The following is a 12,439-nucleotide window of genomic DNA, read 5'->3' on the forward strand; positions in this document are numbered from 1 at the left end:
TGTTTGCAGACCCAAGATGAAACAAGTAAGTGCCTTTGGGACTGCAGCATTCATATTTTAATCAATCTTCTCTGGTTAGTCTGTCAAAATATTGACACACTTGTGTCCACAAACCCTTCAGCATAAGTCAGCTTTGGTGCTATCGATGGCCTTAAGTCTCAATAAGGTTTGGTACCATCCACAGAACACCTCTCTTAACAGAATTTGATGTAACAGCTGGATTCTCAGACACCTCAAAAGCTAGTGCCAGTGCCTTTGACTTGTCTCTATTATTTCACTGGGCCTGGAATTACTGTTACTGGAGGTCCTGATAAATCCAGTGGCGGGGGACTAATGGTATTATGAGATCAGTGTCTCCATGTCTATTTCCAAGCGTTCCTCTAGTCTTTCATACAAAGATGTTGGCTAGTTTCAAAAGCAGAAATCTCAATGTGAAAAATAAAAAAAACTTGTAATTTCGATGGACATGGCAATAAACTTTACTGGGCCCATCGGAATTTAGGGGCCACTTGTAATCTTCTTCTCCACTCCCACAGCAGAACTGATTGACAGAAATGAAGAAATGTGCTTAGACTGAAAAGGAGACAAGAAAGGAGATACATACACATGTATATACAAATATATTTATAAATGCATTTATTTTCACTACTTCTCAGTTTAGAGTGGTATAAATAGTAGTACTATCCCACAAATCTAACAACACAAACCTCAAATAATAATAGAAATGTTATCATGCAGCAAAATGTAGGATTGTTTGAAGTTTGCAACAAACCTGAAGCACAGAATAAAATCCCTTTTGGTTAAGATGCCCCATAATATTGGCACATATGTGGTTCATGGCAGGTCTCAGGGTCTCTCCTGCCATAAAGAAATTAATATTATTAGACATTAGTACTTAAATAAGCAAATACAGTCATCTTACTACCACTGTAACACAAGCAAACACAAAAGCCAAACATAAAAGATGTACATGTTACAAAACATGCAAGTAATTTTGGTTAGAAAAACATCTAATAAAATGCAGTTTTTATTAATAATGTTCTTTTTCATGTAGCGGCTGTAAAGCTACCCTGAAAGATGTCTGGCTTTCATTTTCTTTGTAATACAAGGGCTTCCGTCTAGACCAACCTAGAAAAATTGTTAAGGAAATCTACTAAAATGTCTAATCCACTACAATAAAATCTTCAAGGTCAATATCCATGCAAGTGTGTTTGCTATCAAATATTTTCTTGTTGACAGAACTAAGAACATTCAATGGAAAAAACATAAGATAGAAATTGAGAGGTTCTATGGGTAGGAGCTCTTGACACCATGTTCTAGAAACCTGGCCTCTAAAAATCAATTCACTCAGTCTTTCAAACACTTTAAAACCTGCTGCTCCAAATGTGTCTCCTTGCTGCTACCTTTCACTAGTGAAAGAATATCTTAGCTGACTAGTTCAACAAGGGCCACCCCAACAAGGCTACGATTTGAAGTTAGCAATCCCCACCTTAGTTAAATAAAAAAACAAACTGCTGAAGCACTGTTTCCTCTGCAATTGCCCACAATCTGGTACAACTCCTGATAATCTCACTGGCTTACACAGTGAGTAGAGCTTTAGCTGCAGCTGCTCTGTCATAGAGTCTTGTCCTTGATGGCCCTGCCACACGATCCAACTTCTGCACTCCCTCACAATTGTCTGTGAGTCAGATGGGGCATCGAATACTTGGGCGACAGCACGGTCAAGCTTGGATTAGTAGGCACCCTGCAGTGCCGATGCTGTCAACTTTTAAGAGAGATGTTTGCAGCCGAGGGAGAGAAGCACACTTGTAGACCTACATCGAGGAGTGACCCTGATGCTCCCATCAGCCAGCTGAGAAAGTCACATTACTGACTGATGGAGATAAGCAGGTGCTTACCATTGGTTTGTAATGCGCTAGGGGGATTATTGGCATACCCCAGTGACGGTCTCAATTCATTTAGTCTGATTGACTGCTTTCAATTCAGCAATTGATTGAAGGTACCCTTAGGGTGAAGTTTTCGGCTCCTGGTTTAACACAGTCCTTTTTGCCTATTTGTGAACACCCTAGACATGTATTTTGACACAGTGAGCCTTCTGTGCTCCTCAAAATCTTGACTAACTCTCAAAGGTCATTAGGATAACATATAGTGCCACATGGCAACCATCACCTGCCGCGGCCCTCTGGAAGATTTTGGTGATTGATTCTAGTCATCCCTATGGTATACTGGTATCATGTCAACTTTTGATGACATACCTATCAGCACTACATTATCTACACCTTATTGTCCTGATGATGACCCTTAAGTAATTAGGGTCAAAGGGCTATTGACATTTTATGTAGCGAAATTGGGCTTCTGTGATTTATTACGGTATTCCTTAAATCCCTGTATTTAATTCATGTACTCAAACTGGAAATATTATTTTGCCTGCATACAGTTTCCCTCTCTTTTAATGTGTTTCACATGTGCCGTCCATGAGCATTGACTCATGAGCACTAAGTGTTCACTGTGCTTTATTAACTGCAATAATCTTTTATCCCACTGATTAAAGTATCTAATAACAAATGTGGAACTGTTACAACATATATCAACAAGATTTTAAAATTAACTGAGACAACTCATCTATTGTCACAGAGCTCTTATGCCAATACACTATACATCAAAGTTTCCATTAATCCCGCACAAATCAAATGAAAGATACTTGGCTTGGGGGCTTAGTTAAAGCCAAGCGGATTTGAAACATTCACCACATGAAGTCTCCAACTCTCCCACATATGTTAAAAGGCAAGATCCTAGAATTAGGGGATTATTTGTAGCTGGGTTGATGTGGAACATTCATCAAAAAGTGGTGGATACCCACTGCTCCCTAATTGTACTACCAGTACATTGATGTCAACGGCACTCTAAATAAGGAGGATGAGACAGCTTACAGTTTTTGGCAGATGTCCAGCTCTGACAAATTCTAAATAAATAATTTATGATCAGCTCCAAGTGGGTTGCCCCACACAGTCCTATAGAAGTGGACTGGTCTGATCATTTAATTTCATGATCCCCATGGGCATACAACTGACAGCCAGGGAGAAAAAGTCTTACTCTCCACCTGAGATCAGACTAAAAAGATCCTTCAGCTACGTCAAAAATCACAAATTGACTTTGTCAGTACACACTATTTACGAGAATACAGTTGTTACCCAAGGTGCCACTAGTCACCCGCTGCAGCAATTCTAGTCCAAAAATGTATTGACACAACTGCATTCACAAAAAAGACAAGGCTCACTCACAACAGATGCAACCTATGGCTCTCAGATGATCTTTTTAAAGAGGAAGGTGATTTGGATGTTAGAAAGTGTATGGAAATCAAATAAAGCATCTAGATCTTAATCGGCTCCAAAAACGTGCGGACATCACTAAAATACTAAAAGCAACTTTCCATCACAAGGATACATTTCCACATCCATAATTAAACAGTTCTTTGAACTAGTCTGTATTTTCTGGTGTTGATTAATAAATACCTCTTTGGAGGAATGTAAATTCCTGGACTTCTTCAAGACAGGCAAAAGCACACCCATGGAAAAGGGCCCTCAAGATAACCCAAATCACATAGCCATCTATCTTCCAGTGACAAATCTGCCATGGTCAGGCAAAGTCCTTGGGAAATGCATGGCTAAACAACTTGCTACACACAAACAAATTACTAGTGCCATACTAAACAGGCTTCTACACAGCCTGCAGCACAGAAATTGCTAAACTAAAAATACTGGTTGACATACACTACATACTGGAAAATGGTGACACATAATTCATTATCCTTATCTATTTAATGGTGGCCTTTGGTACCAATGAGCACTACATGCGCATTCTAGTCTTTTACATCTGTATATACATTAGGGGTGTGGTCGTGAGCTGGTTCTCTCCCTTCCTGATAAATCACAAGTTTCAGGACGCATTCAGCAGATTCACCTTCAACACTATCCCTGTTGTGTGTGGTGTTCCTCATCGGTCTGCACCTATGTTGCTCCGTTTGTGTAGAAAACTAAGAAAGTTGATGGAGAAGTCATGTGTGGTGCAGCGAACCCTGCACTTTGGAGTAGAGAGGAGGTGCCACTGGATCCTTAGGCTGGTAACCTGTGCTATACCAAAAAGGTTTAACGATTTTTCTGTCCCTCTTTTGTCTTCTGATAATTGCTCATAAAAACATATAGTGGAACTTGGCAGAGCTTAGTGGTGGAAGCCAAGGCTGCAAAGCAAAGTGACATAAATAAAGAGACAGAGACAGTAACAATGGAGAGAAGAGAACAGAGAGAGAGAGAGGAGGGGCACATAGAGTAGGAAAGGTAAGAAAAAGTAAGGAGGGTACTAATATACATGTGAGAAAGAAAAACGGGAGTGAGAATGAATGGTGGGTGAAAGAAATAGTGAATTTGTTTTTACATTTTATGGACTTGTTTCTTAAACTGTAATAATGTTTCATTTACATATGTAGTTTCTAAAACTTAAATCCTTGTACTGTGAATATAAATAACCATCTGATGAACTGCACTGTAATCTAAAATATTTTATTGCATTTATATAGGTATTCTTTCTTTTTATTTTGCTTGAATTATGCTTTTGAAGTGTCGCTGAGGAATAACTATTGAAATAAAAAATTAAGAAAAGTGAAAGAAAGGTCAAATATAAGAAAGTGTCAAAAGTATTTCAGGAAAAACTGAAAGATAAACAATAATGGAAAAATGGTGAATGGTTGAAGAAAAGCTAAAAGGAAAGTTGGTATGTTGAATGCATGCAACGGGTAGGTAAAAACATGAAAGGATAGAAAGGAGATAGGATGGGTGGAAGGTGAGATAGATGGATGAGTGAAAAGATGTATGGAAAACTAAAAAGATCATGGATGGAAAAGTGAAAAGATGGAACTTGGAATCTTAGGGGCAGTCGGAGAACATGACGGGCTGCAAAGTAGCAGCAGCGTGCTAGAGGGCTTACCTGGGTTTCCCGGGCAACGGTGAACTGGTAACAACTCCCATGACAGGTCGATGTGCTGGCATGCCTCGCGGGGGCCGGAAGCACATCTCAGGGGCTCCGACAGGCCTGCCGGAGCCACAGGCTGGTTTCGAGCCACTCTTTAGCTCCAACAGACTCGCGGAGCAGTAGGACGTGTTCCCCTCTGGGGGAACTGTGGCAGAGCCAGCACAAGCGCAAGTGCTAGCCTGTCTTGACAAATGATAGGAGAGGCAGAGGAGGTAAGGAATGTGGTAGAGCTGGCCAAGAAGACGGGAAGACATCGAGAAGGGGCGTTGTGGCGCGGCCCCCCCCCAGAGTGGAAGGGTAGGAACCAGTTGTACATGGAGGTTGGAGGAAACAACAGATTGGACTCAGGGAGACTTAGGGGGTCATTACAACCCTGGCGGTCGGTGTTAAAGCGGCGGTAAGACCGCCAACAGGCCAGCGGAAAAAAAAATTGAATTACGACCGTGGCGGAAACCACCAACAAAGACAGCCACTTTAACACTCTGACCGCCACGGCGGTACAAACAAACAGCATGGCGGTCACCGCCTACAGACAGGCGGGAGACAATGAACGCCCACAGTATCACAACCTACCAATCCGCCACCTTTTCCGGGGCGGATTCACCGCAAACAAAAACACGCCCGAAACAGGACTTCGAAGGGAAAACGCTCACCTCTACACACCCCACGAGGAACCAGGACGCCATGGAACCAGAGCTCCACATTTTACCAGCTTTTATCTTCTTGCTCCTCTACCAGACCACGGTGAGTACTGCACCTAAGACACAGGGGAGGGGGAGGGAAAAAACAGTGACACACACACATGCAACACCTCCACCCACGACAACACACACACTAATACATATTGATACATTACAGTTACACCCCCAACTCCCCCCCCCCCCCCGGAAGAATGCAAAGACAAAAGGAAATGAGGTGAACGATTGTAATATATTAAAATTCAGTAGTCAAATAATATACATACACTATTTACAAATATATACACCAAGAATTTTAGTCCAAGGGATTCCACCCTTAAAGTCCTTGGACTACTGAGCCCACACTGCATGGGCGAGGCCCACACAAGATACCCGAACATGATGGAGAGAACACTGCAGGGGCATCAGATAGAAATAAAACAGGCACCTCAGAGGGAAGGGAAAGGGTGGGCACCTCAGCCGGTTGAGTGCACAACGCCAAATCCACGAGGGGGCCCCATGCCCACTGTTCAATCATGGGGAGTGCAAAGCCACAGTCTCACAAGTCTCTAGAGTGGGTGGGTTGCCCACTGCTATATCCTGGGGAGTCCAAAGCCACAGTCTCACAAGTCTCTAGAGTGGGTGGGTTGCCCAGTGCTATATCCTGGGGAGTGCAAAGCCACAGTCTCTCAAGTCTCTACAGTGGGTGGTTTGCCCACTGTTCAATCCTGGGGAGTGCAAAGCCATAGTCTCTTAAGTGGATAACTGTCTCCACTGGTTCTGGAGGGGGCTTTGTGCCCAGAGTACTTCATCCCTCCAAGGACAGAGGTAGTGGATGCCTTTCTCCACTGGTTCTGGAGGGGGCTTTGTGCCCACAGTGCTTCTTCCTGCCAAGGACAGAGGTAGTGGATGTAAATCTCCACTGGTTCTGGAGGGGGCTTTGTGCCCAGAGTGCTTCATCTTGCCAAGGACAGAGGTAGTGGATGTAAATCTCCACTGGTTCTGGAGTGGGCTTTGTGCCCAGAGTGCTTCATCTTTCCAAGGACAGAGGTAGTGGATGTAAATCTCCACTGGTTCTGGAGGGGGCTTGGTGCCCAGAGTGCTTCATCCTGCTCGTGGCGGCCTCAGTAGCGTCAGTGCTTTTTGCGCTCATGGGCCTGCGGTGCTTGTGGCGGCGGCGTCCTTGGCAGCGGTGCTTGTGGCTGCGGTGTCCTTGACAGCGGTGCTTGTGGCTGCGGTGTCCTTGACAGCGGTGCTTGTGGCGGCGGTGTCCTTGACAGCGGTGCTTGTGGCGGCGGTGTCCTTGACAGCAGTGCTTGTGGCGGCGGTGTCTTTGGCAGCGCTTCAGCTGCTGGCGGTCCTGTCTGCGCCAGCAGGGCTGCTGCTGGCGGTCCTGTCTGGGCCATCGGGGCTGCTGCTGGCGGTCCTGTCTGGGCCAGCGGAGCTGCTGCTGGCGGTCCTGTCTGGGCCAGCGGAGCTGCTGCTGGCGGTCCTGTCTGGGCCAGCGGAGCTGCTGCTGGCGGTCCTGTCTGGGCCAGCGGAGCTGCTGCTGGCGGTCCTGTCTGGGCCAGCGGGGCTGCTGCTGGCGGTCCTGTCTGGGCCAGCAGGGCTGCTGCTGGCGGTCCTGTCTGGGCCAGCAGGGCTGCTGCTGGCGGTCCTGTCTGGGCCAGCGGGGCTGCTGGCGGTCGCCTGCTGGGCAGCGGGGCTGATGCTGGCGGTCCTGTCTGGGCCAGCGGGGCTTATGGAGGTCTTCTCCGCCATGCTGATCTTCCAAGACTTGTCGGGTTTCTTGTGCCCTTTCCCTACCTTGGAAGGTGTCCCAGCTGACTCCACACTCCAACCTGTACCCCTGGGAGCGGCTTTGGAGGCTGTTGTCTTCCCCCTCTCCCGCCGGGCACTGGCCAACTTTTGATGCTTGACAGGTGGGGGACTGTCCGTGCTGTGGCTCCTTGCCACACTGGCTGCCTTGCTGCCTGGTGCACTCCAGAATCCGGTGACTACTGGCACCACTGATCCCGCCGAAGTTGTGGCTGAGGTGCTAGGTTGGGACCTGGAGAGTCGGGCCCTAGGAGACTGACGGGGTGGGGGAGGTGAGGGAAAGAGGTCAAGGGTGGACAGGAAAAGTTTCTTGGGAACACTGGGACGGGTAGCTGGAGAGGGTTTGGGAGTGGAGGAAGAGGTTGTGGTTGTAGGTGGTGTACGTTTGGTGACTTTGGGTGAAGGTGCATGCGATGAGGCTGTCGTGAGGTGGATGGCTGTTGGGTGGGTGTGTGCCTGCGTTCGTGTACCTTGGGAGGTGGCGTCACAGACAAACTGGGAGAGGACACAGGGCATGTGTGAATGGTAGTGGAGGTGGTGACTGCACGTGAGCGGGGTGGTGGGTGTGCTGGTGATGGAAGTAGTGGCTGTAGATGTAGTGCATGCAGGTGTGAGTGGAGACGAGACTGGGAGGGAGGAGGGAGACGAGGAGGAGGGGGAGGGGGACACGGTGGAGGCTGTGGATGTTGCTATGTCTGCATGTGTGTGATGCTTGCGTGAGTGCCTGTGGGATGTGTGGTGCTTATGTTTGCCAGAGCTTCCTTTGTGTGTTGAGGTGTGTGCATGCTGGTATGATCGTGTGCAGGGGATTGGGTCTGGGTGGAGGAAGTTGGAGGGGGGAGGCTAGAGACAGGGACAATGGCTACCATCAGTGCTGAGGCTAGAGTCTGAAAAGCTTGCTGAAGGGCTGCCTGACCAGAATTAATGCCCTCCAGGAATGCATTGGTTTGTTGCAACTGCCTCTCTACACCCTGGATGGCATTCAAAATGGTAGACTGCCCAACAGTGAGGGATCTGAGGAGGTCAATGGCCTCCTCACTGAGGGCAGCAGGGGTGACTGGGCAGGGCCTGAGGTGCCTTTGGCAAAGGAGATGCCCGCCCTCCTGGGTGAGCGGGCACAGGGCAAAGGCTGAGGGGCTGCTGGGAGGGCGGTGCTGGAGGGGGGGGGGGGGGTTGGCGGCTGTACCTGTAGATGCAGGGGGCACAGATGGGCCCGCCCCCACAAGGGAGCTCCCATCAGAGGATGAGTCCGTATCACTGGTGTCAGCTCCTGTCCCCGCCGTAGAGCTTCCCTCGCCCTCTGTCCCACTGGTGAAATCAGACTCTGTAGTGTCGCCCTCCAGGGCCATGTGGGATGCAGCTCCCTCCTGCTCCGGTGCCTCTGCTCCTCTGCCTGATGATGCTAATGCACACAAGAACAGGGAGACCACAAAAAGGTGGGGGGGGAGAGACAGAAGAAAGACATGTTGAGTGCATGCATTACCTCTACCGTTGGTGGACAGACACAGAAGCCCCCTGCACTACGCCCCGCACTTGGGGTCCACTATTCAATCCCTGGGACATGGCCTACAAGGCTAAGGCCGATATCTGCACACATGGACGTCACAGGAGCCTGACTAGGTGTAGTTGTCACTGTACCCAGGTGGGGTGGGATGCCACAGGGTCTCCCTGAAAAAGGGGACCTAACTAGCACACTCGCCCTGGCCTAGGGAAACCCACAGCCCACCTCCCCCACCCAGATACCTCCACTGCACGCTGAATCAGCAGAATGTGACTGTACTCACCCCCTTGTTGCTGCTGTGACGCCCTCAAGCGCCCATCCAACTCTGGGTACGCTACCACCAGGATCCTGAACATCAGGGGAGTCATGGTGCGACGGGCACCCCTCCCACGTTGGGAGGCCATCCCCAGCTGGGTCTCCGCCGTCTTCTTTCTCCAGTGGCGAATGTCCTCCCATCTTTTCCGGCAGTGGGTGCTCCGTCTGTGATAGACTCCCAGGGTCCGGACATCCTTGGCGATGGTACGCCAGATGTCCTTCTTCTGGTGGGCGCTGACCTACATGAATTGTACAGGGGAAAAAGAGAAGTTATTACCAACTGCACCGTCACAGTCATTGGCCCACATCCCTATCCTTGCCATGTGGCACATGCAGTCACCGTCATTTCATGCACGCCTCATTCTCCACCCCCCTATCTTTCATCCACACCACTCCACACAGGCATTGCCCATACAGCATGCTCCCAGTGTACGTACCTGTTTGTCTGGAGGACCGTAGAGTAGAGTGTACTGGGGGATGACCCCATCCACGAGTTTCTCCAACTCCTCCGTGCTGAAGGCAGGGGCCCTTTCCCCAGACGCACAAGCCATTGTCTCTTCCAGACTGAGGTCACAGCAGCACTTGCAGTGTAGGTCCTCTCCTGTCGAAGATCAGGTATCGAGTGATTGAACAAATAGAAAATGGCGGTCACATCCGCGGTGGTGCGTACCATCACCGCCAGCGTACATCGTCATTGGCTCCTGGGACCCATAGTGTCTAATGTTAACCAACGCAGAATTGCGCCGCTGTCTCCGACCGCCTACCGCGACGGTGTACAACGCTAGCGCAGTTACCTCACATCCCATTGTCCCACTTTACAGGTCAGGTAGCCGCCATTTCAGGGGCCCACATGGCTTTATTTTTAACTGCGCCACACATACCTAGGCCTTGCCTCAACACTCATACAGGCAAAAATCGGGTTATGAATGGTTTTCTGAGTAAGCTGTGTTTACGTACCTTTGAGTTGGTTGACTCTGTGCACGCTGTTGTCCTTCATAGGCACCGTCCGCTGGGGCATGTGAGGAGATGGCGGCATCCTCCGGTGTACAGACTGCTGGTGGACCTGTTGACAATGGAGGAAAGACATGTAATCATCACCTACAGGCTTGATCGTGCAACAATCCAGGAACTGTGGGCCCAGTTGGAGCCAGACCTGATGTCAGCTATCCGCCATCCCACAGGAATCCCCCCTCAAGTGCAGGTGCTGTCAGTACTCCAATTCCTAGCAAGTGGGTCTTTTCAAACTACAGTGGCCATAGCATCAGGGATGTTCCAGCCTATGTTTTCCAACGTGTTGTCTGCCCTGCTGAAACACATGCGGAGCTACATCGTTTTCCCTCAGGTGGAGGATTTGCCTACAGTGAAAGGTGACTTCTATGCCCTGGGACATATCCCCAACATCAGAGGTGCCATTGATGGGACACATGTGGCCTTGGTCCCCCCCGCAGGAGTGAACAGGTGTACAGAAACCGGAAAAGCTACCATTCTATGAATGTGCAGATGGTGTGCTTGGCAGACCAGTACATCTACCATGTTAATACAAAATTCCCTGGCTCAGTGCATGACGCTTACATCCTGCGGAATAGCAGCATCCCTGGCTATTAGGTGAGGACATGGACCCTATACAGTGTGGATAGTTGTCTGGGGTTGTCCCTAAGGGTTATTGTGTGTCTAACAGTTGTCCCTCGACATTTGCAGGTGACTCTGGCTACCCCAACCTGTCATGGCTACTGACCCAAGTGAGGAATCCCAGGACAAGGGCAGAGGAACGCTACAATGAGGCCAATGGGTGAACTAGGAGGATTATAAAGCGGACCTTTGGCCTCCTGAAGGCCAGGTTCCGGTGCCTCCATATGACAGGTGGTTCCCTATTCTACTCACCAAAGAAGGTGTGCCAGATCATCGTGGCCTGCTGTATGCTTCACAACTTAGTTTTGCGATGACAGGTGCCTTTTCTGTAGGATGGTCCAGATGGAGGTGTTGTGGCAGCTGTGGAGCCTGTGGACAACGAAGGCGAGCAAGCAGAAGAAGAGGACATTGACAACAGGAACTCTGTGATCCTGCAATACTTCCAGTGAGACAGGTAAGAAGACAAACCTGCCTACTACATGTACTTTAACACTACTACCTCTCTACTGTCTGTCCTTTTCACCCAGTGTATGGTCCCTGAGTTGTCACTTTCCCTTACGATTTCACAGATGTGGGTCCCACTGTGTGACATCTGCTTTGTTTCCTCATGGACTAGAGTTGTGTGACATAGGTATGTTGACATTACAATTGAAAGAGCATTTTGTCACTGAAATTGCTAATACACTATTTCGAAATCACAGACAGACTCCAGATTGTTTTGTGCTTTAAGGGTGTTTATTTAAGTGCTCAATATTGGAGGGGGTTGTAAAATGGTGAGGGGTTATGGTGGAGGAATGTCCATGGCAGAGTCCAGTCTATTAGTCTCACAGGTGCATTGTCCAAAGGGGCATAGGAAGTGGAGCTGGGGCAGTTTGAGGATGGACAGTGTGACAAAGTGGGACAAAAGGATGACATTCAGGGCGGTCTCATTTCTTGGCGGGGGTCTTGGCATCGTTCTCTGTCTTTGTCCTGGATCTCAGGGACAGTTTGTGAGGTGGTTCTCCCTCTGCATGGGGTGGGGTGCTGGTGTGGTGGTCCTGTGGCGGTGCCTCCTGTCCACTAGCTCCGGTGGAGGTGGTGGGCAGTTCATCGTCCAGGCTAGTGTCAGGGGCCCCTTGTTGTGCCACAGTGTCCCTCCTGGTGTTGAGGACTTCCTTCAGCACCCCTACGATGGTGCCCAGGGTGGAATTGATGGATCGGAGTTCCTCCCTGAAGCCCAAATACTGTTCCTCCTGCAGCCGCTGGGTCTCCTGAAACTTGACCAGTACCGTTGCCATTGTCTCCTGGGAATGATGGTACGCTCCCATGATGTTGGAGAGGGCCTCGTGGAGAGTGAGTTCCCTGGGCCTGCCCTCCCCCTGTTGCACAGCAGCCCTCCCAGTACCCCAGTTTCCCTGGGCCTCTGTCCCATGAACGGTGTGCCCACTGCCACTGCCCCCAGTTCCCCGTTGTTGTTGGGGTGGTGGGTTAGCCT

General features: G+C 49.2%; 1 protein-coding gene across 9 annotated transcripts in view; it reads right to left on the reverse strand.

The window, feature by feature from the left end:
* The window catches only part of UBE3B (ubiquitin protein ligase E3B), a 342,871-nt gene that overhangs the window by 273,220 nt on the left and 57,212 nt on the right, over positions 1 to 12,439 (reverse strand). For all 9 annotated transcript variants that reach the window (XM_069214750.1, XM_069214746.1, XM_069214747.1 and 6 more), the window contains one exon: positions 773 to 858. In XM_069214750.1, the coding sequence (XP_069070851.1) occupies positions 773 to 858 (86 nt within the window). The remainder of the gene's footprint in view (positions 1 to 772; positions 859 to 12,439) is intronic.

This window comes from Pleurodeles waltl, chromosome 11 (genome assembly GCF_031143425.1).
Source record: "Pleurodeles waltl isolate 20211129_DDA chromosome 11, aPleWal1.hap1.20221129, whole genome shotgun sequence".
Lineage (NCBI taxonomy): Eukaryota > Metazoa > Chordata > Amphibia > Caudata > Salamandridae > Pleurodeles > Pleurodeles waltl.